At 48.8% G+C, this 27265-nt stretch overlaps 1 protein-coding gene across 2 annotated transcripts in view; it reads left to right on the top strand.

Moving 5' to 3' along the window:
• Positions 1-336: 336 nt before the first annotated feature.
• Positions 337-27265, top strand: part of jar (Myosin heavy chain 95F jaguar) — a 255795-nt gene continuing 228866 nt past the window's right edge. For both annotated transcript variants that reach the window (XR_012895116.1, XM_037426322.2), the window contains exons 1-2: positions 337-473; positions 13320-13444. Coding sequence is in view for 1 of the 2 variants with exons in the window: in XM_037426322.2 (XP_037282219.1) it covers positions 13325-13444 (120 nt within the window). In the remaining variant the exon portion in view is untranslated. The remainder of the gene's footprint in view (positions 474-13319; positions 13445-27265) is intronic.

Here is a 27265-nt window from a genome sequence, read left to right as displayed (position 1 = left end):
TCTGAACTAGTGCAAGCCAAATCGAAGATTCCTAAGAAATCAAGGAGGCGTTGACACGATGGATGGATGGGTGGATAGATATGGCTGTACCCTTTAGATCGGGCAGTGTCTAGTGCCATCAAGCCGTAATACTTAATCAACCAAAAACTAAAAGTATTTTTTTCCCTTTAAATAGTGAGGTTGAGGATTCTTACTTTGCACTGAAGGGTTTAAATTTCACTCGTGTCTTGACTTTACCCACCAATCAGATAACCTCCTTCTAGTTAATTCTACGGCTCCGTGATTGTACGGCTTGTTGCGACTTGTTGCGTACAAGCGACGCCAACGGCTACTGGCGGAACGAGCGCAGGCGGCTCTAGTGGTAGGTGTTCTTTGGTTCCCATAGTGTCCGTGGGGCCAAGTTTTAGGAAGAAGCCACTGGTGGCCACGCGATTCCATCAGCATCTGGTGCTGCGCCTGCAATTGGCGCCGGGGTGAGTAAATGAGTGAAAACACGCAGTCCGGAGGTTTTCCTTGCGTGGTCATCGCAGGTACAGCTTCGCTTCGGTTAACGCCTGCCCCGTTGTCCTGACGCTCGCCCTAAGAAAGGCAAAACGAGAAGGCAAAAAGCGTGCTGACGCGTTGTAACTGCTACAAATCGCGTCGTCCACAATAATAATTGTCACTCGTTCCGATGACTGCTAGAAGTTAGTTGACGCAATCAATGAAACGAGGCAACAGTTGGGTGCACGGGGGCGGTCGCGCGATATCTGTTCGGTTCAAGCGAAGTGCAGGCTGGAAAATGTTCGCTTTGCGCAGTGCGGCCAACGAGCTGGAATTCCTAGAATGTAGCGGCATGTTTGGCATGCACGCGCAGCGGCTTTGTACCGCCACTGTACAAGTTCCCGTGAACGAAGTGGCAGCCGAGGCGTTCGCTGTGAATCGGGAGCAAGGTTGCGTTTCCCCGGAGGAGGAGGGCTCGATGGCTGTCGTCGTTTCACGTTGTTCACGAAGCGTCAGTTATGGACGAAAAGACACCATGCTTTCTTTGGCGGATGAGCTGTGTTTCTTGAAACGAGGAAGCTTAAAATGTTGCTTATTAAATGTATTACTTTTCACTTGCATTTTGGGAATAGGTGGTGGCGGTAGTGGTTAGGAGAAAGGCACCTAATTTCTGCAGCCCGGTCTATTTGGGAATAACACCTGAATCACTTGCCATGTTTCTTGCCTGTCTCTGGTAGCTTCTATCTCTGTCTCGTTCATATGAAATCACCGTCAAGATTTATCACGAGTTGCCTACTTATTTATTATGTGCTGCTTTCGTTATTGCAATATCATAAGTTGCTTATTTTTCTCCGGTTAGGTACTCTCAATTTTCTATGTTGTCAGTTAGCACACAGGTATGACTAGGTCTGAAACAGTTGCACCACTTCATTACATCAAGAACCTTTCTAGTGAAGAATAATAGGTGGGCTCACCCACGTGCTGTCATTCAAAAAAGTTGTTCTTCAGAATGCGTTATGAATGATAGGCGACCTGGTCGGAAAGGCAGATAGAAAAAACTAAAATGCCCAAGAGAATGCAGTGCTGCAAGCATGTCATCAGATGCACGCTAAAAGCAGGATGGACACCCTTACTTCACACTAACCAATGTTGACGTGCCTAGAATGCACATCAATATGCTATCTGTAAGTAACAAGCAACATCATATCCTCGTTCTTGTATTAGCTTTTAAGCCAAAGGTCTTCATGATTGCAAAATTGTCGTTTGGGAGCAGTTCTTCTGTTCTTGAGCTTCCAGATTCAAATGTTTCTGTCAGAGGGGGTGGTAAGGAGCTAGTGGTCAAACACACTAACCTGCCATATTCTTGAACATATTTTTCATACAGATAACTGTAAACCATTAACTGCTCATACAATGATATTGTTATAGGTGTTGTTGGGGAGGACCCACCCCAAAAAAAGATTGCATTGCATTTTGTTTTTTTTTTTATAACTAACTGAGGTGGTTTAATTGACTAAGACCTAACAAAAACTCCTGCAAGACACCTGACGTCACGTTCACTGCCTTTTATTTAGTGTGTTTCATATTGCATTTTGCCGCTGAAAAGTGTGCAATTGTCTATTTTACTTTGTTTCAGTTTCACCATCAATTTTGTGTGTCGCCTTCTGTCGAGTGCTATCAACAGATCAAGACAGATCGCATCTATATGTTGTTTAACGTCGTGGCAATGTTATTGTTTCAATGAGCTGTGTTGTTGTGGAAAGGTGCTATCTGAATCCATCTTGGTTGGGAAAAAATGTGTCGGCTCTATGAATCGACCGGTAAATTGACTTGGCTACAACATGTTCTTGGAGCTTGCAGCTAGTGCTCGTCAGTGATATTGGGCTATAGTTTTAAGTTAGCTTCCTGTTGCCAGACCTGTGCAGAGGTATAACCCTTACCTTAAGGGGTTTCTGACACAATATTGTAATTGAGGCAGTGGGCATTCGCTCGCCATCGCAGAATCGACGAATAAGAAGCTGACTTGCCGCACTTGATTGGGTGAGGTAGACGCAACTGTCTGGTCTGCTCAAAATTTCAGTCTTCTGTATAGTATTAGCTCTCTTCTTATTTTATTTTTAAAAGATGATTTGCTATTTTGTTTTTTATTTGTTCTTTTAATAATAGGCTCACAATCAGTATCACATATTGGCTATTACAAGCTTTCATGGCCAATCCTCCAGAGTGGGTATGTACGTACAGGCAGCAAACAAGCGCAGGCAGCCTTTGGGCAACACAGATACTTGTATATACTGTCAATATACTCTATCCTGTCTTCCATGTATCTCCATGATAAATTGGTAAACAAGCGCTATACAACAGAGCTTCGCAGTAGTTGTGATGGACCATGGGACTGATTCTGCGACCACTTCTCTATCGACCATGGCAACACCTGCACCATCCACGGCAATGCCTGCACTAGCCACAACACCATTCACGTACGTGCTGATCCATCTAAAACACCAAGGAACGTTCTGCGGTACCAAGTTGACGTCGAAGATAGGGTAGCAGACTATGAACATACCAGTGCGCTCAACCGATATGGCCAGACTGTCGTGCTGGCTGACGCGTTGTTCTACCTGAAAGGTACGGCTAAGGTGTGGCACGAGAATAATTAAGAGGAGATAAAAAGTTGAAACAATTTCAAGCAGAAGCTTTCTGACCTCTTTGGGAAGTTCAGGGGTCGAAAGGCGGCCGCTAGGAAGGAGTTGTCCATCCGTGCTCAGATGTCTATGAAGCCGTATATCTCATATATTCAGGACATGCTGGATTATGCTGTAAAGTCAACAATGACATGTCAGAGTCTGACATTATTGTCCAGGTACTCAAGGGGACAGCGGATGACATGTTCTACCTGCTATGTGCCGTAATTGTGCGACTGCCAACGAAATGATTGAATATTGTTGGTGTTTTGAACTGCCCAAAAGCAGGCCTATTGCAAGATCATTCACTCGACTGCCGAATACTGCTGCGATGTCCTCCTGCGAGATTGTCTGACCTCTTGTCTGCAGTCTTCACCAGCGTTTGAAATTACACGAACTGTTCGTCAGGAAATTGAAGCAATTACTCCTGCTCTTCCCATGATCGGCCACGTCGATTCGCACATGCCTCAGGTTTTCTTGGTCCAGTCAAGTGTGCGGGAAGAACTCGGCAATTTGGGCTTCGCTGTCTGCGCCATTGCTTCGTCTTGGCCAACTGACTTCTACTCAAGGTCGTCGCCTCGCCCCAGGTTCCCACCCCAGGACTGGTTCTATGTACGCTCTCGCAATCCAGCCGAATGGTGTACTGTGGATGATTGGCCGATCTACTTTATCTGCCGCCGTATAGGTTACACCGCCCGGTATTGTCGCAGCCTTCGGTCTTCACCCAGAAACCAGTACAGCACTGCTTGCTGCACCGACCACTACTGCCATCTCCAGCCTCCTGAGACAAACACCGGCAACTACCACCAGCCCCCGCACTTCAAGCCATAAACCTTCGATGCTTCTACTACGCCGCACCGCCTCTCACTGTTGCCTCAAGGTCGCCAGTCCCGTTCACCGCCAGGACATCATCCATCATCCCAGTCTTCTCTGTGATGACACTTGACCTTGCCTTTCAATCCTCATCAGGGAAATTAAGAGATGCAGCTCTTCGAGGTGAAGCTGTATCCTCTTTTAACTGCCGACACGATGAAATTTGATCGACGTTGACAGCCTGACTGTTTCTGCACTTGTTGACATTGGGGCTCATATTTCTGTGATGAGTGCTTGACTTTGTCACTGCCTGAAAAACGTGCTCACACGGGCTGCTCCTGACATTATTCGTTTTGCTGACGGAAGAAGTCTTGCCATCACAGGAATGTGCACAGTGCACATCACAATTGCCGATCACCCCACATCTGTTCCGTTTGCAGTTATTGGGCAGTGCCTAAACACCTAATACCTAAAGCCAAGATAGAAGCAAGGAGAATCATATGTAAAGAAAAAGGTTAAAAAAAGTTGAGAAGAACTTTGCAAAAAAATTTTTGTGCACCTTGGCTTGCATGGCTCGCGAAATGAGGCCATGGATGGTCATTGAAGAGTATAGCCTCCGTGACTTCGTGTCCTTAATGGATGAATTGAGGTGTAAGTTTGCGGTGGATAAAAATCATGTAAAAATACAAATACTGAAATTGGCGGCCATAATGTGGCCACACAGTAGGATTATCAAGGTTTTCGTGCTTCCGAGAGAAAGACAGGTCAGGCCATAAAACTGAGGACAGAACGTGGAATACTCAGTATGCCAGATGAGAAAGGTCAGCCAATTATAGAATACTTAAAGGCTTCTGTCAAACAGTTTTTTGAAGATGAGAGCGTTTCACACTGCCTGCCTGGAATGAAGATGTGTTGAGAGGACATCAAAAGTGCTTAATATTAATGAGTCTTAAGGAGCTACAGGAAGCATGGAAGCCAAACTCCCAAATGACCTGTGGCTTCTCAACATTTGCAGGCCTGCATCCCTTGCATTTTGTTTTAGCAGGTGGCCCCGGTACGCACACAGTTTGTGTTTGTGTAACTCATCAAAAGTTGATGCTGCACGCCTCCGAAATCGAGAATACACAAGAAGAGCTGCTGGCGAAAACAGTGCGTTCTTTAGTCAATGAGGAGTGCATGCTTAGAATATATTTGGATTGCCTGGACATGGTCTACATTGAAGAAAGGTTAAAGAACTTGCTTCAGGAGGCAGATAACAGTTTGGGCTTCAAGCTACAGCAGTGGGTGAGTGGCACGCGCTTCCGTCTCGAGACGCTCGTCTTGCCTGAAGATAAATTTTATGAAAGATATTTGGACATGTTTTGTAAAATGAAACATCACCACTTTGTATCTAAGCAACAGGCACAGTACCTCCGAGAACTGAAAGAAAAACTGCATGACACTGAAGCAATCATCCTCATGGGCTTCGCAGAAAATTCGTTTTTAGGCGCAGGATGCGTTCCAGCAGTATCAATGCAAACAAACATCACTGCATCCTGTGGCCGTGTATCATTGAGAAACAAGCAACACATTCCGACAAGTTTCGGTCATGTGCTGCTGTGTGATCTCAGATGCGTTAAAGAGCATTGACATCAAATTTCAAGATAGAGATGTGCTCATAATTCGATCGCTTGGTATGCATAGGTCTTTTTGGCCAAATTTGAACGGCATCCGTCGCGTGGAAGTTATAATAATTCGATGTCAAACGGCATAGAAACGTTAAGAAGAAAAAACGGAAAATAGACTGCCCTGCGACATCAACACTAGTGCTACGTGTTCGGTGTGATACATTCCACAAATATTATCCTGAGTGACGATGCCCTAGTAGCGATGGGGTATACGATCCGAGTGTTCTTATCGTGGCGCCGAAGTGCAGAAACGCACTCGCTCATCGCGTCTGATCTTCGTCGCACCGGTATAAATGATTTCGTGAAATTATCAAGATAAAAACCACCTTTAACGAACACCAAAAGAAAAGAGCATGATTAAACAGGTGTTTGTCGGTCAGCATATTGGGGAATCATTGTGGGTTGCAGGTGAGTTGCAGTCTAGTTCAAAGCACGGAAAAATCGCGATGAGGGTGTCTTTTCATATCACGTATGTCTTACACATCAACACGACCACAAGCTATCAAAAGTGGAACAGCGTATAGTCAGGTATCGTCCCTAACAAGTAACACGCAGGTATCATTGAATTTTAGTTCATCTGTAGACTTTGCGTCCGCGTAGAAGTAGTCATGCCGTGTTAACCGCGAGAGGCTGGATAGGTGGGGCCATCTGGAGGCGCAGAAAAGAACCCGGCAAGCAGGAAACGTATTTTATTTCTCCGCTGATGCTCATTCGCGATAGCTATATTGCATTGATCCCTCTGCGTATACCTTAATGCTTTGCATGCCGAAACACACCTATATGGCTGAGACACACGAGCGAACATGGCTGAAACATGCATCCTCGGGCACCTATGCAATGCTGCTTGGAACGGCGTCCATTGTGGTATCGCTGTTCTGCAAAAGGTCGATCGAAGCAAAAATAATTCACCTAGTCGCGAATCGCGGCGATTCCAAGCTCCAGACCATCGTATTGAGCCCGAGTCAACACTTTGTACGGCTACGACAGCAGTGAAGGTGACAAGGCATGACTGAATGTGTCTGCCTAGCAGACGAAATGTTTGTGGAGCAGCTGAGCCTGACGTCACTCTTTTCTGTGAAGTGCTCAGCTGTGGCGTGATCTGGAGGTGACTGCGAGGTAGCACCACTCTGGTGCTCCCAGCGCTAAAAATGGCGGGATTGCCGTCCATTCTGAATAGTGCTGGATACCAGTAATATAAATCAATAAAAGTGATAGTTATTCATCCCTCAGTTGCATTTTAGGTCGCAAATCGCTGCTACAGGGTCTATAGCTACTCGCTGAGGCAAAAATCTTGGCATGAGTAAAATTGATGTCAGTGCTCCTTTAAAGCATGACATGGCCTGTGTTTATGCTTTTCAAGCTGTGGTACTAGAGGTGCTAAAAAAGTTGTTACATCTATCAAAACTATTCACTACATCTCAGGCTTCATAATATGAACAAGAACTTCATTAACCTCTGTCGCTACTAATCATATTTTTTTATCTTTGCTGAGTGGAACTTCTTTTGCCACATCTTATGGCAAGAGTGCTTGTGACGGCGTCGGCGGGACTCTGAAGTGTTTGGCAGCGAAATCCAGCCTCCAAAGACCCCATGACCAGCAAATATTTTCACTGCATCAACTTTTCTCATGGGTGCGGGATGATATAATAAGTAATCAGAACCATCTGGGCGCCGAAAAGTGCCGTTGAAGAAGCAAGGGCAAATCTCCTCTAGGTTTAAGCGAACGATTTGTGTCAAGCAAATGCATCAGTATCATCACTTCAAACTGATATTGAGCTCCATGTTTGAAGCAGGACTAACATTTTACTCCTCAACGAAGAAAGTTCGCGTCTACACAACATAAGATGGCGAACTCAATAAACATGACCTATACAAGGAGCTACCCATGCAATGAAATGCGCAGGAGCAAACGGCTTATACGGGCTTGACATAACGAAGTCCTTGTGGTGTGCATCTCAATATATACTTTGCCGACAAGTGTTATTTCCATTCACAGACCATAGGTGGTTACATATATCACCTGATCAGAAAAATATTCTCAATAATTATGTTCATCAATATTGAGTAAATTTCGCTGTCTTCACTGCTAATTATAGCATACTTTTTACGTGATCCTCCTCACGTAATGCTTACGCAAATGATTTGGGCCCGCCGTGCCCTTTCACGCATAGGCAGCCTCACACACACACTTCCGCAACCATGGAAATGGGCACTGGGTGCTCAGTTTGATAAGTGTAGGTCAAATGTCATTACGTACAAAGAAGTACAAGGATTGATACTAATACCCTCCAACACAAAAATGTTACGTAGCATGACATGAGACGCAGTTATTTTCAAGTGCGCAGAGGTGCACAGGACAGGCCAGTCGTCCTTGTGGCTTTCTGTAGGCAGAATGCCTCGCATGCCTTCAGGTAGTTACGTTGTTATTGTGGCGGCAGCCAAGCCAAGCCGCCAGGTAGTTACCTCCCCTGCTCCGGAACCTCCAGGGAGCCCAAATGAAACCAGTACGAGGTACGACACTACATCGCCACCAGTGGCACACCCGTGCACACGAGGCCTCGCCGCTTGCCCCCAGAGAAGTTGAAGGTCGCACAACAGGAATTTGAACACATGATAGAGCTAGGGATCATTAGACCCTCATCGAGCGCCTGGGCATCTCCACCTCACATGGTGCCTAAATCAACGCTTTGACTCTGGCGACCATGCAGGGACTACAGGGTACTCAACCAGGTAACGATTCCAGACAGATACCCGGTACTGCACATACACATGTCAAGACAAGGTTTTACAATGCCATTATCTTCTCAAAGATTGACCTATTGTGGACATATCATCAGATTCCTGTTGCCCTGGAGGACGCCCTGAGCGCCATCGCAACGCCTTTCGGACTTTCGAATTTCTCCGAATGCCATTCATATTCTGAAACGTGGGTCAGACATTCCAGTTGTTCATGGTCAAGGCCGTACGCGGCCTCAACTTCTGCCTCGGCCATATTGACGACTTGCTAGTCGCCAGCAGCACTCCGGAAGAACACGTGAATTATCTGCGCATCGTTTTCCAGCGCTTAGTGGAGCATGGCTTAGTCGTGAACATGGTATGCGACAGCTCTCGTTTCTTGGACATGTCATCTCCACCTCAGGAGTTCGTCCTCAAGCCAACAAGGTGGAAGCAGTGCAAGGATTCCTGCAGCTGACCGCCAAGCGCCAGCTTCGGGAATTTCTGGGTTTGATAAACTTCAACCGCTGTTTCATTCCCCGCTGTGCCGAGATTCTTAAGTCTCCACGACCTGCTGGCCACTTCATGAAATGGCTCAGACACCCTTTTCATGTCTCGAGAAGCAAAAGAAGCCTTCTGCGAGGTCAAGGGCGCCTTATAAAACGCACTGCTTGAATACCTCAGGTCTGGTGTCCCACAGAGTGTAATGGTGGATTCGTCCGATACAGTCGTTGGGGCTGTATTACAACTGCTTGTTGAGGGAATCTGGCGCCTGATTTTCTTCTTTACGAGGAAGCGAACGCCTACCGAGCGCCACTACAGCACTTTCAGTAGAGAATTTCTGGCTGTGTATGTTGCCATACAACATTTTTGCCATTTCCTGGAAGGTGTAGAGTTTTTCTTTCTAACCGACCACAAGTTGCATACTTATGCTTTGCGCGCTCTAAGCTCCGACAATAGAACGCACACAACTTGTCAACGGCGCCAAATGTCTTATATATTAGTTTACGACTGATGTCCGCCACGTCAAAAGCTGTGACTACGCGATAGCGGACGCCCTCTCACAGAGTCCTGTGAACGCCGTCATGCCCACACTACAGGTCGATTTTCCCACTTTGGCAGCTGCTCAACCTGAAAATGGCGAACTGAAACACTTGTTGACAACAACTACTGCCCTGTGTCCTGAGTATATCCTAGTTCCCGTATGCGAGGAGAGGGTTTGCTGCGACACAAGCATCAGGAAAACTCGCCCGTTCGTGCCCGCGAGCCTGCTTCGCCAGGTATTCGAGTCCTTGCACAGACGATCTCATCCGGTCATTAGAGGCACCCAAAAACTAGTGACCGCAAGACATTTCTGGCCGGGTGTAGATTGAGACGTCCAACACTGGGCACTTGAATGTGTAGCTTGCCATTGCTCTAAGATACAATGCCATACCTCAACAGCACTGGGAACACTCCGCACTCCAGATTCTCGCTTTGATCATGTCCACCTGGACATCGTCGGCCCATTGCCACTCTGCGACAGAAAGGCTGACATGCTGACCTGTGTCGACAGGTTAACCTGCTGGGCGGAGGCCATTTCTATCGCAGGCATCACTGCTGAGGTGGTTGCAAGTGCTTTCCTGTACCACCGGGTAGCCCGTTTCAAGGTGCCCTCCGCGATAACAGCAGACTGCGGCCGACAATTCGAATCTGCCCTTTTCACCACAATCGGTCGGCTCATGGGCACCTCACGCATACGCATGATGGCGTATCACCCCATGAGCAACAGCATGGTAGAGTGCGTTCACCGCCAGCTGGAGGCTGCGCTCACGGCAACCAAAGAACACAACTGAGTGGAGGCCCTTCCGCTTGTTTTGTTGAATATAAGGTCCGCCTTGAAAGAGAACATTGGCTGTAGCGCCTTTGACCTGGTCTACGGCACGACACTCAGGCTGCCGGGAGAGCTCTTTTTGCGCGGCTCAGAGGAGGCTTTCATAGCTTGCAGCGACTATGCACTTACCTACGTAACGTCATGAGCAAACTGCGCGTAGTACCTTCACGGTCCCCAGAGTCGCGTGTGGTGTACATCGACCCACAGATCACATCGTGCCCGTATGTGTTCGTACGACTTGACGCGGTCCGGCGACCTCTTCAGCCACCCTATAATGGGTCCTTTAAAGTCTTCATCCGTGGCAACAAACAATTCACGAATAAGAGAAGCGGCCGTGAGGAGGTTGTGTCGTTAGACAGCGTCAAGCCAGCACACATGGACTCTGGCGACGCCGTGTTGTCTCCGCTAAGGAAATCATCGCCAGGACCCCCAGTTCCAGTTCCAGCCCAAGTACACGAGGTTCTCTTCTGGCTGATGCACAGCGGGCGGCTATCAAGAGCACCCACTCGCCTGCACCTGTAACTCTGTTGCAACTCACTCAGGAGGAGTGCTGTGGCGGCAGCCAAGCCAAGCCGCCAGGCAGTGCCACCTTCCGCTGTTTTCCGGAACCCCCAGAGAACCCGAATAAAACTAGTTGATGTTTGGGATCCACACTGCGCGATCGTGTATGCTTCTCCCGCGTGTGCACGCGTACCAACACTACGTTTAAGTGCTCATAAACACGTCGTTATCACTGCCCTTGACTCTCGCCACGGAAACCGCCATCAGCATACCACTGTTTTATATTTCCCACCGACATGCTAACGGGTGATGTCGAAGTACTGAAGCAATACAACGCAGTAATGTGCCTCAACTTCAAAAAATATTTTCTCGACTAAAACAAAAAGACTTCGATTAGTCTTTTTGCACGCAAAGTTATGCTTCTCAATCATATCCACTTTTTCGTTTACTTAATGGAATAATTGGCACTTGTTTGTCTCTCCTCTTGTGTCCCGTTGGTTTGCGCTTCCAATTATTTCATTATGAATTTGTACCAACTACCCCACCTGTCAACCCTACTGCAATTTTCGTTTACTTTTTCTTGAACCACCTTAAGGTTGTATAGACGTCTCAACATGGGCCAATGTATTATTTTTTTGAAGTTGGGGATTTTATTTTTCAGAACTTACACACCGCACACAGACAAAAAAAAAAAATTTAGAAGATTGTACATATTACTGGAAGTTTTACAAAAATCACTTCTGCCTTTAACCAATAACTGCTTTTCACAAAAAACACACCAAAAAACGTTACAATTTACCAACTTTTACCTATAGGCCGAGCAGTAAAAAAAAGTATTAGAAACTAGTATTAAAAACTAAAATAGTACTAGAAACTGTTCTACAATAAAAGCACAATACTTGGAAAACTACAAATCAAATATGGGGAAAATGGGCAATATGGTGAATTTGCAGCAATTTTTTTTTTTACCTAGTTGTCCACCTTTTCGTGAAGTTCAAATGGCTCAAAATATTTTGGGAAAATACTTTAAAAGCAATGCCCATATGTGTGTATTTTTCTCTGATTTTTTTTTTATAAACATTGATGTTTGGTGAGCGCCTCGGCTGGGACAACAGTCGGTGTGGAATGACAATAATAGTAATAATAATGATATTAATAATAATAATAATAATAGAAAAAATATCGCACCAATAATATTACACTCAATTTTTTTTGCTTGATTATGTCAATGAAGTTGAACTAAAAAGTGTCGCCACTGAAGCAGTGATTGGTTTGACCAATACACGACTGGCCACACGACAATAGATTTTCATAAATATTAGATACACATTCACTGTACTCATTCTTGTGGTTCAAGTGATCCTCATTCTAACAAAGGAGAAAAAGAAAAGTGGCCTCTTGTGAGTTGCTAGGCTTTGCAAGGTACATAGAGAAGTGAATGGCAAATGAGTCGCGTTCTGGTCAGGCACCACTAATATGAAATGATTCATTCTTTATCTATACTGTGTATAGGAGCCAAATTTTTGAATAAACTAAAGACTAGTTAGAGGTTAAATGGTTTCTCTGGTGCCACCATGCCCTCTGATGGAGACTGCTGAATCCACCGCCTTTAAAGACAGGATGAAATTTCATGATTTTTTCATTGTATCTGGTGCCTGGGTGTCCCTGGCAGGCACTTTCCAGTCGAGTAGGGCCATATCAGGAAGTCGTTTGGCAATGCAGTGGTTGAATACGTTGTCATTTCAAGATGCACAGATGGGTAGCACCTGTTCAGGAGTTACTGGCCTTTTTTGCAGTGCCCACTGGCAGAAGAGTGAGACCGATTGGGTGCTACTTTAGCAATTAAAACGGAACACAGAACTGCCCCGCTGTTTTGCCTTGCCTGTGTCGTCGTCTTCATCATTATCATCGTCAGGTGGCAACCACCTTCTTGGGGCTTCCACTTTTTTCACTTGTTCTCTGCAGGCATGGGTTCGTGAACAGCTGCTGAATAGCAGCCTGCTCATAAGTGCAACATAAGTGCATTGGCGTCATCATACTAGCTGCACCAGCTTAGAGATCAGCCACAGTGCGGACCTCTCGGAAGCTTCAAGTCTCCTAAGATAATGTGAAGGTCGTGGGATGGGTTGTACAGTGCAGGATCACTGACAAAATTTCAAAATTAGTGTAAGTTACCTTCCAAGCTATATTCACTGTTGTTATTTGGTAGACGGTGTATGCATGTTCACGCACATTAGAACACCAGATGGTCGAAATTTCTGGAGCCCTCCACTATGGCGTCTCATAATCACATTTTGGTTTTGAGACTTAAAATCCCAGATATTATCATGCAAGTTCACAGGAATCAATCTCGCAGTCTATCTTGGCACGAAATTTCAGATTGGTACTCCTTGAAACAGGATTTGTATACCTATACGAAATCAACATTTAGACACCACCGCTTTCAAGTCTTAAAACCATAGAGAATAAGCAAGAGCATGTCATAACCTTTGCTTCATCTTTCAATCTGCAGTGACAAACACTAGCAACTTGTGTCTCTCGGTAACGCTCTCGCGAGTGCCTATGATGAAAACTTTTCTTGTGCAGGCACAATGTTGGCTGTGGACTCTGGCCTGGTATGGGCCCCTGATGAGCAGGAAGGCTTCAAGCTTGGACGAATTGTTGACATCGGTGGCGAAACGGTCACAGTCCTTCTTAATTGTGGCACTCAGGTGAGCATGTGCTCAAGTATGGGAATGCAGCACCCAATTTAAGCAAGACATTTAATAATATGTGTCTCGAAAAAGTGTGCCTAAGCATTTCTTTTTTTTTTTCTGGTGGCCTTGATATCAGGGGTGTGTAAAAATAGCAAACTTTGAAACTGAATAGTGTACGCATCAATGATGACACTGAATCGTATGCTACCCTTGTAGTTTTTCGAATAGTTAGGCTACAATTTTTCAAAGCAGCCCTAGACTGGTGAGGTGACAATCTTGAAAATCCTGAAGAATCGCATAGCCTTTTTTTGAAACTACTTGATATTCACAAGGTTTATCAATGGATCATTTCAATGACATTTAATTTCACTGACAAAAAATACATTTATTTAAACTGAGCAGCAACTAAACATTCCGGAATAATTTGTAACTGCAGACTGACATATAGCAGTGCCTACAGTATTAAAGTACTTTATCAAGAGCTTTTAAATGAAACTGATAATTAAATATTATGCAATATTCATGAGTTACACAATGAATCTTATAGTGGATGGCTGACACACTTGCTTTAAGATGTAGTCGATAGTGCTGTAAATACATGCATTTGTTTGTGTAGTCCAATCATGACAACAAGAAAGGTTACCCCTTGCTATTCCCATGAGCAAGTTTTGTTGTTGCTGATTATTTGAAAACTCCTTAAAAATATTTTTGAATATGCTCTGTTTGATTCAAATTTTCGCACACTAGATATCCACATGTAGCAGGTCTCTTGCTTAACCCTTTCGCTGTCACTGGTGTTCATTTATGCATTGATAAATTCATGCCCATGTCCAAAACCCGCATATTGTGCTTGATTTTGTTGGTTGCAGCGTCTCAAATTCACCTAGATTTTATTTCAAATCTGTTTTTGCTCCTTGCTGTGTTGGTATGTGTATTGCCCACCCTACTTTGCTGGGAGGGCGTTGCCGCTCTGCGTGTGCTACTCGCACAGGGTGAGTGAGCATGCAGTTACTGACACAAGGGTTTTTCGGGAACACTCTCTAGTAGACCGAAAGATCTCTGCTTTTACCCGCTCACTGCAGCCTTGCTTAATGGCTCTCAGCTGCTAACGAGGTTGTTTCATTTCTATCTTGACTATGCCATTTACCTGCATTTGGAGCTTCCCTCATATTCCCGAAACCAGGGCACGTTGAAGCCAGAAACACTCGACAGTGGAAGCATAGAAAGACTTGGCAGTAGTTTCACACATTTGTTGCCTTGTATTTTCTAGGATTATATGTCAGTTGCCTGAAAAATAATGAGGATGAAGAGTTGCTGTACTGGTTTTAGATATACTGTTGTGGAGGGGGGGGAGGGTGCTGTACAAGCACTATGGTTTCCTTTGTGTTTGTAATTTAGCCTTCCCAAACCTAATCAAATCAAGAAAACATACGAAAAGAAGCCTCCTTGTGAAGTTCCTGCATCACGGTGCTTATACCTCGTAGTGGAAAGTAGAGAAAGGAGGATGCTGCTACAGAGAATGACAAAAACCAACTGTTTTATTTCACGATTTGTGTGTGCCTCCTCGCGCCTTCATGGACTCCGTTCTCCACACTGCATAAGTATGGTAGCACACGACAGTGCCCCTGCCGTGAAGACGGAGTCGTAGTCAAAAATGTGTTCATTTGACAGCCCTGGTCAAGTAGGGGACGGGGTGCTTAATTTTCCTCGGCAGGTCGGGCCTGGCAGTGGCGCAGAGATTGGGTACACGTTCTGGGTGAAACGTGCGAGTGCTGTCTAGAGGTAGGAAGGCAGTTGTCACCTGTTCTGTCACCATGTTGCGCAACGGCAGAGGTCCAATTTCAGGTGGTTCCTTTGAGCTTGCAGGCAAGTGGGGTCGCTGTGACCAGAAAAAATTGGCGGTCTGAACCAGAACGACGCGACACTCAACGTGTGTGTTTCAGTGCCGTGCCATTTGCCAGTAGGGCACGAACCGCTGTGCCAGAGATGCATGTAAAAAGTTCTCACATGACGTCATCCGAGAATGAGTGTTGACAGTCTTTAGCGGCGACGCAGTGATGAGGACACAGAGTGGGAGCACAGCAGACGCGCTGCAGGAGCCATCACCCGTTGTCTGGAGTGCGCATGCTGTGAGCTTTCAGAATGCTGAAGTGGCACGGCGGCATCTGTGAACAGAGCTTTCTCCTCATTTGACGAATCCCACCACTGTAGCTGAGAGGTAGAAGGGCGCTGCTACATCAAATGACAAAAACCATTTTATTGCACGGACCGCACATGCCTCCTCATACCTGCATGGACTTCGTCCTCGTCACTGCGTAGGTGCGGCAGCATGTGACAACTTCATTGATTCCAAAAAATTTTGTGGCTAACATCTAAAAGAAGAATATTTTATCAGTTTTGCTTTTGTGTTCTTCTTTTTCACCGTGTGGGGATGTCAGAGCACCTTTCTATATGCACGAGTGAGCATGCGTAGTTACAGTGATGGCGTCGACGTCGCGTGTGACTGCTTCATGAAAATGGCGAATTTAGGAAGATTCTTCTTCATCTGCGCTGGAATTTTCAAATGATATCACCATAGGCTCTGGAGACAACATTGGCACTTTTGATTTCAGTGCTGGCAAGGAGAGTTCGTCAAACCACCCCAGAATATCAGCGGTGATCCGCCGTTGAGTTTAGCTCTGTGCTCAGATCGCGTTATTGCCAGCGCGTGTCGGTGTAATTTGATCTTATGCGTTATGAAAATTAGGGCTCATATCTGCAGGTAGTCCTTTTTTGAGGTGGGACCACTTGCTGGTGGCAGCTCAGAGAGTGCAGTTTTGTGCGTAGAGGCAGCCAGGAGTGAACCTTGGAACTGCACTCTGTAGTGTTGCGGCACTTTGCTAGATCTGCTGATCTTTTTTTTTTTTTTACTGCTCAAATTGTTGGAGAGCTATGTAAACGCACAAATAAATCTGCTTGGATGCATATTTCTTAATGCAAACTACTTAAAGTCATCTGCCCACCTAACTCCCTGTCTCCCCATAACATGCTTGCCTTCTCTGGAAATTCATTTAGTTACCTTTAATGATCAGCAGTTATTTTGTCTACGTGCTACATGCCCTGCCCATGTCCATTTCCTCATCTTGATTTCAACTACGATACCCTTGACCCCAGTTTCTTCCCTGTCCACTCTGCTCTCTTCTTGTCTTTTAAGGTTACATATTTTTACATCACTCGTATTCCACTCAAAGGCAGATCCTGCTACTATTCAGAGTTGCTCCCGTTTCGTTTGAACCAAAAAGAATGTCACATGCGTCATTCGAACTTAAAAGAAAGAACATAGCTGCTTCATGACAAATATTCTAGTTTTTTCTTTATGATATGTGACATACTTTATGATATGCGACATATACTATTAGAAGTTATTTGAAGTTCGAACATTCGCAAGGGCATCTGGGCAAAGGCATTTGGTGCGTAGCGACACAGCGAACCCAAGCTAACGGGGGAGGGGGGGGGGCAGGGTTTCGATTTCCACTCACGCCTAGCTGTGCATGGCTGAGCAGTGTCCGAGGAAAAGGGGATCCTGGGGGTCAAGCCAATGCCGGGTGATTAGATTTTTTAAGGGCCACTCACCAGGCCCCATACCGTATTTTAGTTAGACTGTGGAATTTGTTGGGTGTTCGATGAGGAACATTTTGCCACAAAAATTTTTCGAATCTGTTCATTATGAGCGGAGAAAACAGGTTTTTTGAAGCGGCACAAAACGAGGGTAAGAGGAGACGAGCTCGAAACCCTTGCCGCTCCTCCGCGTAGCCTTCGCAAGCAAAACCTCTTCCCCACCCTCTCCGGCATCCGACTAAGAGCTGACGTTGGCATGACGTGCCTAAACAAGCCCAGCCCCCGTGCGCGCGAGCGGCGTTGCTTTGTTGACCAGCGTTATTTTGTGGTCTTCTGCCTGTTTCTGCGGGATTGTTTGGAATCGCTGGCTTAGATGCGGAAGAGTAGATGAGCACAATGAGTGCGCGAACGCGTAGGAGCGTTTCACGGCGGTCGTCTGCTCAATGCGCTGACCGCGGGAACCCGATAGAATGTGAAACGTTGGCACATTACCCCGCATCTCGTAGCATTTCACGGGGAAAAAAAGTAAGAAAAACGTGCACAATTTTTGATTTTGTCTCATTATTTATTTCAAGTTTTATTCATCGCTTAAACAAACAAATACATAAAATACGCATGTTGTGTTAAATAATTTTTGCCATGTCACGTGGTATACATTTGACAACGTCAGAGCAGGGTCGTCTACGTAGAGGACCAACGTGACCGCAGTGCCGTGTACGTAGGGCCATTCCTACGCCCACGTCATGCTCTTATTCTCTACGCGAGCGCCAGTAGAGGGGAGGGCGAGCAGCTTTCATCTTGAAATTTGACCCATTCTCGCAGTGCGTAGCGTTGAAAATTTTGGCAGACGTGATCATGAACGCCTCGTCTACGCGTTGCGCTTGTCAGCTCAAAATTGTCAAACCTGGTGAGTGGCCCTTTAAGGCCCCCTGGCGGAGGCAACACACCCCTTTGGTAGGGTGGCTAGAATGTCGAGGTGTGATAAGCCATGTACGAGGAAAAAGGGATCCTGGGGGGTCAAGCCGATGCTGGTTGATTTGATCTTTAAGGCCCCATGGCAGAGGCAACACACCCCTTTGATGGGATGGCTAGAATGGGAAAATGTGATGAACCGTGTTCGGGGAAAAAGGGATCCTGGGGGTCAAGTCGATGCTGGTTGATTAGGTCTTGTGGGAATCGAGAGCGCCCTCCTACCTGGCGCCTCGTTACCAGCTGCCGCACGCGCGCCGGCGGCGTAGCTCGGGCGCGCATAAGCGCCGGAATTCGCCAAGATGGCTGCCAGGGCGCCTCTTGGTCTGGGCCAGTCAACCGGCGGCTTCTTCCCGCGCTGGCATGTCCGGGCACGCTACGTTGGTGCGCTGCGCGGGCCGACGTCACAACGCAGCGCCATTTCCCATTGGGCGCGCGTGACATCCTCCTCTCCTACGAGCTGTGTTGTGCCCGCCTCGTCGCGGCAGATGCTCTCGGGCCTCCACGAGAGGTTGACGCGCTGCTTAGCAGGCGGCTTCTCGTTCGAGCGTTCGACTTCGGCCCTTGTGCGGGAGTCGTAGCGCCCTAGGCAAGCGTACTGGCTCGGTCTTGCGGAGTTCCCTATACGGCCTGCAAGCCCGTGAGTGTCGCACTGTGCTGCAACTTGGGTTAATAAACCCGTTGTTGTTGTTATCCTGCCTCGTGCGTGGTTTCTGCGCCGTGCCGGAGAAAATGACGAACCCGGCCGCAACGTCTTCGCACGCAGCGGCAGTGGAGGACGTCGCATCCCTACACGGTTGCGCATAGTAGGTAAGCCTTGTGCAAACCTATCTCCACATAACTGGCGGCCAACTTGGTTTCGGCATGGCTTCAGACAGACCCCTTCGAGGCGCTCGTTCCTGTTCGATCCTGTGGCGACGGACTTGATCTCGTTCGAGGCGGACGGCTGCAACAGCACGGGGTACGGCCCTCTCGGCGACCCTCTGCTTTCGTTCACCGGGAGAGATCCTTTTTTCGGAGCCCCCTACGGTGATGCGAGTCGCTTGAACGAGGACCACAGTCCTAGCCAAGCCAGTAACGGGCTGTATCAGCTGTTCGAGACTCACACGCTTACGGGCCCGTTCTGGCGCAGTCTCCGCTCGCTGGCCTTTCCCCGTCAGCAGCACGGTTGACAGCTCAAATTGCCGCACCCAGTCCTTCTTACCGGGGGCACTCAGGTGTTGGCGGGAACGCGTTTACTGACCCGTCGTGGTCGCGAGCGCAAAGGGTTGACGATGTCGTTCGCGAGCCTGCTCGCTTAACCGACAACGTCACCGGGTTCACCGACGCTCGCTGGCCTGAGACTCGCGTGGGCGACGCTTTTGACGGATGTGGGCCACCGTGCTCCGCTGTCGACCCGTTTGCCAGTTGCGTGAGGCCTCAAGCACCAGTCGGAGCGCAAACCCTACCCTCCTCCATGCCGTGTACTGGCCCTTTTCGGTTGGACGCACATGTTGAGGAACAGGCGCGTGCACCTGTTACGGCCGCGCCTGCCTCGGAGCAATCACCGCTGCATGCAACTGCGGCGCTGCTCCTAAATGTTCTGTTGGAAGCGGTGCGCTCGCAGCCTTCTGCTTTAAAGGGAGACCCCGAGTCCCCTCAGCCAAGCGATACGAGTAGCTTAAGGGTACCTTGGCCTGAGTACAGCGGTTATTCGGACCGCATCAGTGCCACAGAGTACCTCGAGGTGCTGCACCGCTATCAGCAGGCTACGCGGCTGAGCGACAACATTATGCTTGGCTCTGTTTTGCCCGTGTCGCTGACAGCCCAAGCGGCGAGGTGGTACCAGCTCGTCGGCCACCAAGCTTGCTCGATGGAGGGATGGCCCTTCCGGAGCCCTACGGCCTTTCGCTGCACCTCCCGTGATCTCGGCTGCCAGTAAGTCGCTGGACACCATGCGGAAGAAGGAGGAAAGTAGACCAAGCATTGCACCCGCAGCCCGCGTCTCCCCCTCCGATGCCAAGACTGGTCCTTTGGCAGGCGCGGCGGATTCCCTTGAGCATAATGCTGCCGCGGTGAACGAGGTCTCGGTTATGCGAGCGACCCCCCCCCCCCGCTAAGCAGCAACTCGAATGGCTCGCTGCCGCCTTTGCCGGACAGCTTGTCGAAACGTGAAAAAGCACGCCTGTCGTCGCTGTTGACACGTTTCAGCGACACGTTCAAGGAACGCCCGGGTTGCACCTCTCTGGTGAGGCACCGGATTGACACAAGTGAGGCACAACCGTGGAAATGCAATCCTCGCCCCGTTAGTGCGGCAAAGAGGAAAGCAATTGACCAGGCACTGGATGAGTTGATTGAGACCGGAGTTGTCTAACGCTCAAACAGTCCTTGGGGTTCACCGGTGGTAATGGTCCCCAAAAGAGACGGCTCTCACCGGCTCTGTGTGGACTACCGCCGGCTGAACGAGGTCACGAGGAAGGATGCTTATCCTATGCCCAGTGTTGAATCGATTGTGGCTGCCCTAGGCGGTGCTTGCAACTTCACCTTGGATGCTAGCCATGGTTACCTACAAGTTCAGATGGAGCCGGCTGACGCAGAGAAAACTGCGTTCACCTCTCACAGAGGTTTGTACGAGTTTACCGGCATGCCGTTTGGCTGTTCTGAAGCTGCAGCTACGTTCCAGAGATTGATAGACCGCTTCTAGGGGATGCTGAATGGCAACACGCCATAGCGTACCTCGACGACATCGTCATCTTCTCTTGAATGTTCGAGGAACACCTTCACCACTTGGAGGATGTCCTCGGGAGGTTGCGTGCCGCCGGGTTGACTTTGAACCCGAAGAAAGCTCAAATAGCTGAGACTCGCATCTCACTATTAGGCTTTACCATTCAGAGCACTCGTGTTCTGCCGTGCGAGGAGAAGGTACGTGCAATTGTGGAGTACCCGACGCCGGCAAATATTCAGGGCCTGAGGCGTTTTTTGGGCATGGTGAACTACTATCGACAGTTCATCCCAAACTGTGCAGCCTTCCAAGCGCCCTTGACTGCACTCTTGAAAAAGTCGGCACGATGGAGATGGTGGCCATAACAAGAGCAAGCCTTCAAGGCTCTTTCCGAAGCTCTAGTGGCCACAGCCGAGTTAAAGCTGCCTGACCTGAACAGAGTTCGTTGTCCAAGTGGATGCGAGCGACCTGGGTCTCGGCGCGGTACTCCTTCAGGAGCACGACGGCGTCCTCCGGCCAGTCGCCTTTGCGAGCCGGTCACTTAACGCCGCCGAGCGTAACTATAGCGTCACAGAAAGGGAATGTCTCGCTATAGTTTTTGCTGTCCAGAAGTTCGACTGCTATGTCGACGGCGTGCCATTCGTGGTGGAAACGGACCACATGGCACTCACCTGGCTTAAGCGCTTGCGCGAGCCCTCGGGCCGCCTCGCACGCTGGGCGTTGACCTTGCAGCGGTACAACTTTGTTGTGCTCTACCGAAAAGGGAGTTCGAACGTCATGGCTGACGCCTCGTCGCGTGCACCTGTTTCGGCGTCCGACACTTGCGTCCGTTACTCCCTAGAGCGATTGCATCAAGTAGACCCTGGGCCCTCTGGCTCTAAAGGGTTGAAAGGCGCGAACTCCGATGGCGAAGTGACTTTCAAGTCGACAGCCTCGGGTGAGGACGCATACCTGGTAGACCCTGTCACGTCCGCCAGTATCGTCTTTAGCAGAGAGGAGCTGCTCAGGGCACAGCAGGACGATCCGTATTGTCAACACATCGTTGATGAGCTCAAAGAGCTGAGCTCCCAAGTGGAGCGTGGTGGTGAAGCTGCTGGGCGCGAACAGACAGCTGGTATTGCTGTCGGCGCCGAGTGCCATAGGCAGGCTGGTTTTGCTGCGGGCACGTTGGACTCGTGCCTGCTTGATGCCGACGGCGTTCTCCTGCGCTACGTCCCATCTGAAAAAGCTCCCCAGGAGTCTTTCAAGGTGATGATACCTTGAAGTCTAGGGAAAGCCACCCTAGGTTATTTCCACGACTCGCGGTTGGCCGGACACGCGAGTGGCCTTAAGACTTTTCGAAAGTTGTGCCGCTCCGCAACCTGGCCTGGCATGAAGCGCGACGCTCTTCACTACGCCTGCTCATGCCGCGTGTGCCAATGCGTGAAGCCTCGTGGGGGCAAGCCTCCCGGGCTCATGCAGCCGATTGAGAGCCAACAGCTTTGGCAGGTCGCGGCCTGTGGCATTATGGGACATTTCCCAAGAAGCCAAAGAGGCCATGTTTTTCTCCTGGCTGTCACAGATCACTTCACGAAGTGGGTCAAACTGTTTCCCCTTCGGAAGTTAACGGCACGCATAATCTGCGACAAGTTGACCGAGGTCTTTACCTGCTTTGGCTTTCCGGCGGAGTTGATCACAGACAGTGCGTCCTGTTTCACGGCCAAGGTGTTTGTGGATGTGTGTGCTGCCTTTGGCATTAAGCACCATAAAACAACCACGTATCACCCACAGGCCAACCCGACCGAGCGGATCAACCGGAACCTCAAGCCCTTGCTGACAGCCTTTGCGCAGCAACACGGATAAACACGGCCCTCGACCTGGCACGCTCCAACCTGTCAAAAGCGCGAGCTGGTCAGAAGCCTCAATACGACCGGTCGCATCGGGATGTCCGTTACGATGTCGGCGATCTCGTCCTCAGGCCTTGAGTGCCGTCTTGAGTGACGCCGCCAAAGGCATCTCGGCCTCCCTTTCGGCCAAGTGGTTGGGCCCATACCGAGTGCACACCAAAGTGTCGCCCCTGGTATACAAGCTGGCTGACTCCCAAGGGAGACCAGTCGATGGTCCACTTAACGTCTCCGACCTCAAACCTTTCGTTGCCCGCAGCAACGACTTCGGGGAGGGGGAGGCAGTCGCCGAACTGCAGGGAGGCGGGGATAAGGCTGGTTCCAAACCTTGCCACCGGTACAACCTGCAAAAACGCACCTAAGCTGATTTTCGCCCCTGGCATGTAGCGGGACGTCATCCCCTCAACGTAAGGGAGCGGAGATTATAGCTGCTGTGCGATTGCCCATCCAGCAGCAACAGTAAAGGCTACCTGGCGAGCTTTCTCCCTGGTAACACCATTACACGCGCTGCGCACGGAATGTCCACCCAGTTCCCAGTGCTCCTGGCTGCTTGAGAGAGAAAAGCCCTTTTCCCGGTGGCTCACTCTCTCACTGGGTATTTTCCACGTAGTCGGCGGGAGAAGGGAAGCCTGCGCCCTATTCTGACGCAATCTTCAATCCGACGGAGCCGGCTCTGTTTATTGGGCCAGCCTGTCGCGCCTTCGGGGCCGCACTTTCAGTGCGTTTCTGCTTTTCATCGACACCTCAGCATTCGTTAGGTCCTCCTCGATGACCCGTTCTTCTAAGAAAAAACCCGGGAGACCAGCCGCGTGCTCGGTCGTTCCTCAGGCATCGGCCGCGTCCATGCCGTCTCCGTCGAATGCTCCTCCGCCCCGGCTAACAAGACACCGCCACGTCGTGAAGTCGCTACGTGGACGTTCCAACAAGGCACTGAGGCGCCAGTCGCCTTCGTGTCGACTCGTCGCTGGTCCAAGCAACGCAAAGTCATGGTGGGGGTAGACCCCGAGTGCGTCCCGCGTCCTTTCTGTAGACGCACCCTTTCGGACCTGCTCGACGCTTCCGGAGGTGCCTCGATGCCACCTGTTCCTGAGGCCTCCTACTGCGATCCTTGTGGTGTCCTGCTGGTGCACGAGGCTACCCACCTCTGTTCGCGGGTTCATCGAGCGAAGTCTGGCGGCGCCCCTCCGGTCCTGTCGACAGACTCCAATCAGGCGGTTGTGGCGGCGCTCGTCACGGACTCTTCATTCAAGTCGGCCATCGCTGCTGCAGGTGTCCGCTGCCCTCCCGCGTCCCCAGGCTCCTGCTGAGACGCCGCCGAACGAAGACACTGGGGTGCCCGACGATCTCGTGGACGGCACGGAGCTGGACCTCAGTTTTTTCGGTGTCAGTGGATGCTGTTATTACGGCGTCTTTAAGGCGGCCTCGGTCTTAGGAGGGGGGGATGTGGAAATCGAGAGCGCCCTCCTACCTGGCGCCTCGTTCCCAGCTGCCGCACGCGCGCCGGCGGCATAGCCCGAGCACGCGTAAGCGCTGGAATCCGCCAAGATGGCTGCCAGGGCGCCTCTTAGTCTGTGCCAGTCAACCGTCGGCTTCCCGGGCTGGCATGTGCGGGCACGCTACGCTGGTGCGCTGCGCGGGCCTACATCACAACGCAGCGCGATTTTCCATTGGGCGCGCGTGACATCCTCCTCTCCTACGAGCTGTGTTGTGCCCGACGATTCGCTCGTCGCGGCAGATGCTCTCAGGCCTCCACGAGAGATTGACGCGCTGCTTAGCAGACAGCTTCTCGTTCGAGCGTTCGACTTCGGCCCTTGTGTGGGAGTCGTAGCGCCCTACGCAAGCGTACTTTTTCGGTCTTGCAGAGTTCCCTATACGGCCTGCAAGCCCGTGAGTGTCGCACTGTGCTGCATCTTGGGTTAATAAACCCGTTGTTGTTATCCTGCCTCGTGCGTGGTTTTTGCGCCGTGCTGGAGAAAACGACGAACCCGGCCGCAACGTCTTCGCACGCAGCGGCAGTGGAGGACGTCGCATCCCTACACGATTGCGCATAGTAGGTAAGCCTTGTGCAAACCTATCTCCACAATCTTTAAGGCCCCATGGCAGAGGCAACACACCCCTGTGGTAGGGTGGCTAGAGTAGGAAGGTGTGATGAGCCATGTCCGTGGAAAAAGGGATCCTGGGGGTCAAGCCGATGCTGGTTGATTAGACATTTAAGGCCCCCTGGCATGGGCAACACACCCCTTTGTTAGGGTGGCTAGAATGAAGAGGTGTGTTGAGCGCAACTCTTTTCACTTGCTGGAGAAGGTCGTTTGGAGCGCCAATGCCACTATAGGCGCTAATGGCAGCGGCGCGGGTAGAGAGCGGTGCACTTCCCAAGGCTTTCCTCAGGTGCGCTGCATTTTTTATTCTTCACGGTTGGTAGCTGCTTTACAACTACTTCGTCAATCGGTGCTTGTGCTGGGTTTTTCTGAAGTGCCTGAAGATGTCAATGACATAAAAGAAGACCTAGTGTCGCTGCATTGCGCCTGGCAGCAAACTTGATGCCTCAACTCAGCCTCTTAAACAGTCCCAAGGGTGGCTGACTTAGTGGAGGAATCTCTTCTGTCTGTAGAAACAATGCTGCTTAAGACAGAATAAGACCAGGAAGACTTCGATAGACTTCCATCTGATGCACTAGCAGTGATAGACTTCCATCTGATGCACTAGCAGTGTTGTCGCTCACGAATTGTACCCTGCCTGAGCCAGCGGATGCTCGCCCTGTATATCATGTGGCAAGCTATGCTGCAAGAAGTCTGGTACTTCGTAACAAACGTGACGAGTGAAAGAATGCCCGTCGTATTTACAGTGTTGGCAGTAACTCGTTATAAGTAACAGTGGTGTAGCACGTTACTTCGGTAATGTAGAAATGGAGCTGTTGCTGAAATTCTGCTAGTTGTATTTGTCAGGGAGTCGTTCCTGCAACACGATAGTGCTGTTTATCAGTTCCATTTCCATAACAAAATTTGCTTCTGCTGATAATACAAGTCACCGAGCATTTGTTTGATACATGGGAAAGCAAGGCTCTTCTTGAACACCTTTACATAAAGAGTGGCAATTTTCACGGGTTCTGTGTAGTTTAAAGGGGGGAAAATTATTTACACTGCAAATATCTTTTTCCCACAAGCTAAATAATTTAGCCATTTTTTTTTATTCGTGCAACGGCTGCCCTGCCACGGTAGTCTAGTGGCTAAGGTACTCGGCTGCGGACCCGCAGGTCGCGGCATCGAATCCCACTGATGGAGTTTAAAATGTTGTAGGCCCGTGTGCTCAAATTTGGGTGCACGTTAAGGAACCCCAGCTGGTTGAAATTTCCGGAGCCCTTCTCTACGGCCTGTCTCATAATCATATGGTGGTTTTGGGACGTGAAACCCCACATATCAATCAATCAATTCGTGCAACGCCTGCGCTCATGATGCACTATCAGGTGCAAGCTGTCAGAATTACTGTAAATTTGTTGAGATCAGTGATAATTTCTTTGCAGAGAGGGTTGATAGTAAAATATTATTTCTGCTTTCTGGAACAACAAGAAATGGATTTAACATGTGCCACAACGTTATACGCCATCACATCCAACTCTCCGGTGCACATTAGGCCACTGTCCTATACGTCTGGCATCTTGTGCAAAGTTTCCTAGTTACATTAGTAATTCACCTGAACTAGCTAGTTTGTTTTGTCAGAGCCGTCATTTCTTTTCTTTGATTAAGAGGTCACGGGAGTAAAAGCCCGAATAATTGACGAGGTATCGACCCGGTCACAAGTTGGCGAAACATCAATACACGACAGACATTCATACATGTAGAATACAAAGTAATCTTTACAAGTATAACATGACATCAAGTATGTAATACAAAAGTTATTGAAACAGAGCGAAGAAATACATATGTATAGTAATGACGTGGCATGAACATGAAAAGCAAAAATCAATTAGAAGGAATGACCGAAATTCCAGGAGATGTACTATTCGGAAAAATAAATGAGCTGGGCAAAGCATTTGGTGTAACGATTTTGATTAGATGAAGAATCAAAATCTTCATAGTTTAAGATGGTTAGCAGGTAAGGTAGCCTGTAGGACAATGATTATTTGTCATAAACAGTTCTAGGGGAAGGTACAATCCACATTTCTTCGTGGCTGTGAGACGAACTCATGGGTCAACATTTAGCTTAGCTAGATTAATTATGGTACTGGAATCATGTTTAATGAATGCTTTATGACATGTCGAATATACATGAATACGAGGTTTCTTAAAATGTTATTCTGGCTCCCGCAGCGAGGATGCACTGATTCACACTTCTGATCTTGGAGTATGATAGAAGAAGACATGAGTGATTTTTACTTCGGTAATGGTACGCCGTTGCCTATTTTGTAGGCAACGTAGGGTGGTAACGCGATTTTTACTGTTAGCGTAGTGAGTAACTTATGTGGTTACCTTTTTTTTTTTTTGGGTAATGCATACAAAGTTGCTTGTTTCTAAAGTAAATGAACCAAGAAATCTCCCAGCCCAGGCAGAAGCGGTATCTCTGGGGAGCTTTGTAGATCTGTCGAATTCTCTCGGTACGATGTCATTGCCTCACTCAGTCACACTTCCTTTTTTTTTTTTTTTTTGAAAGGCATGAGCTGAACATGAGATGACAAAAAAGGGGGGGGGG

This window comes from Rhipicephalus microplus, chromosome 5 (genome assembly GCF_043290135.1).
Source record: "Rhipicephalus microplus isolate Deutch F79 chromosome 5, USDA_Rmic, whole genome shotgun sequence".
Classification (NCBI taxonomy): domain Eukaryota; kingdom Metazoa; phylum Arthropoda; class Arachnida; order Ixodida; family Ixodidae; genus Rhipicephalus; species Rhipicephalus microplus.
This window is presented reverse-complemented; position numbering and strand designations above follow the sequence as displayed.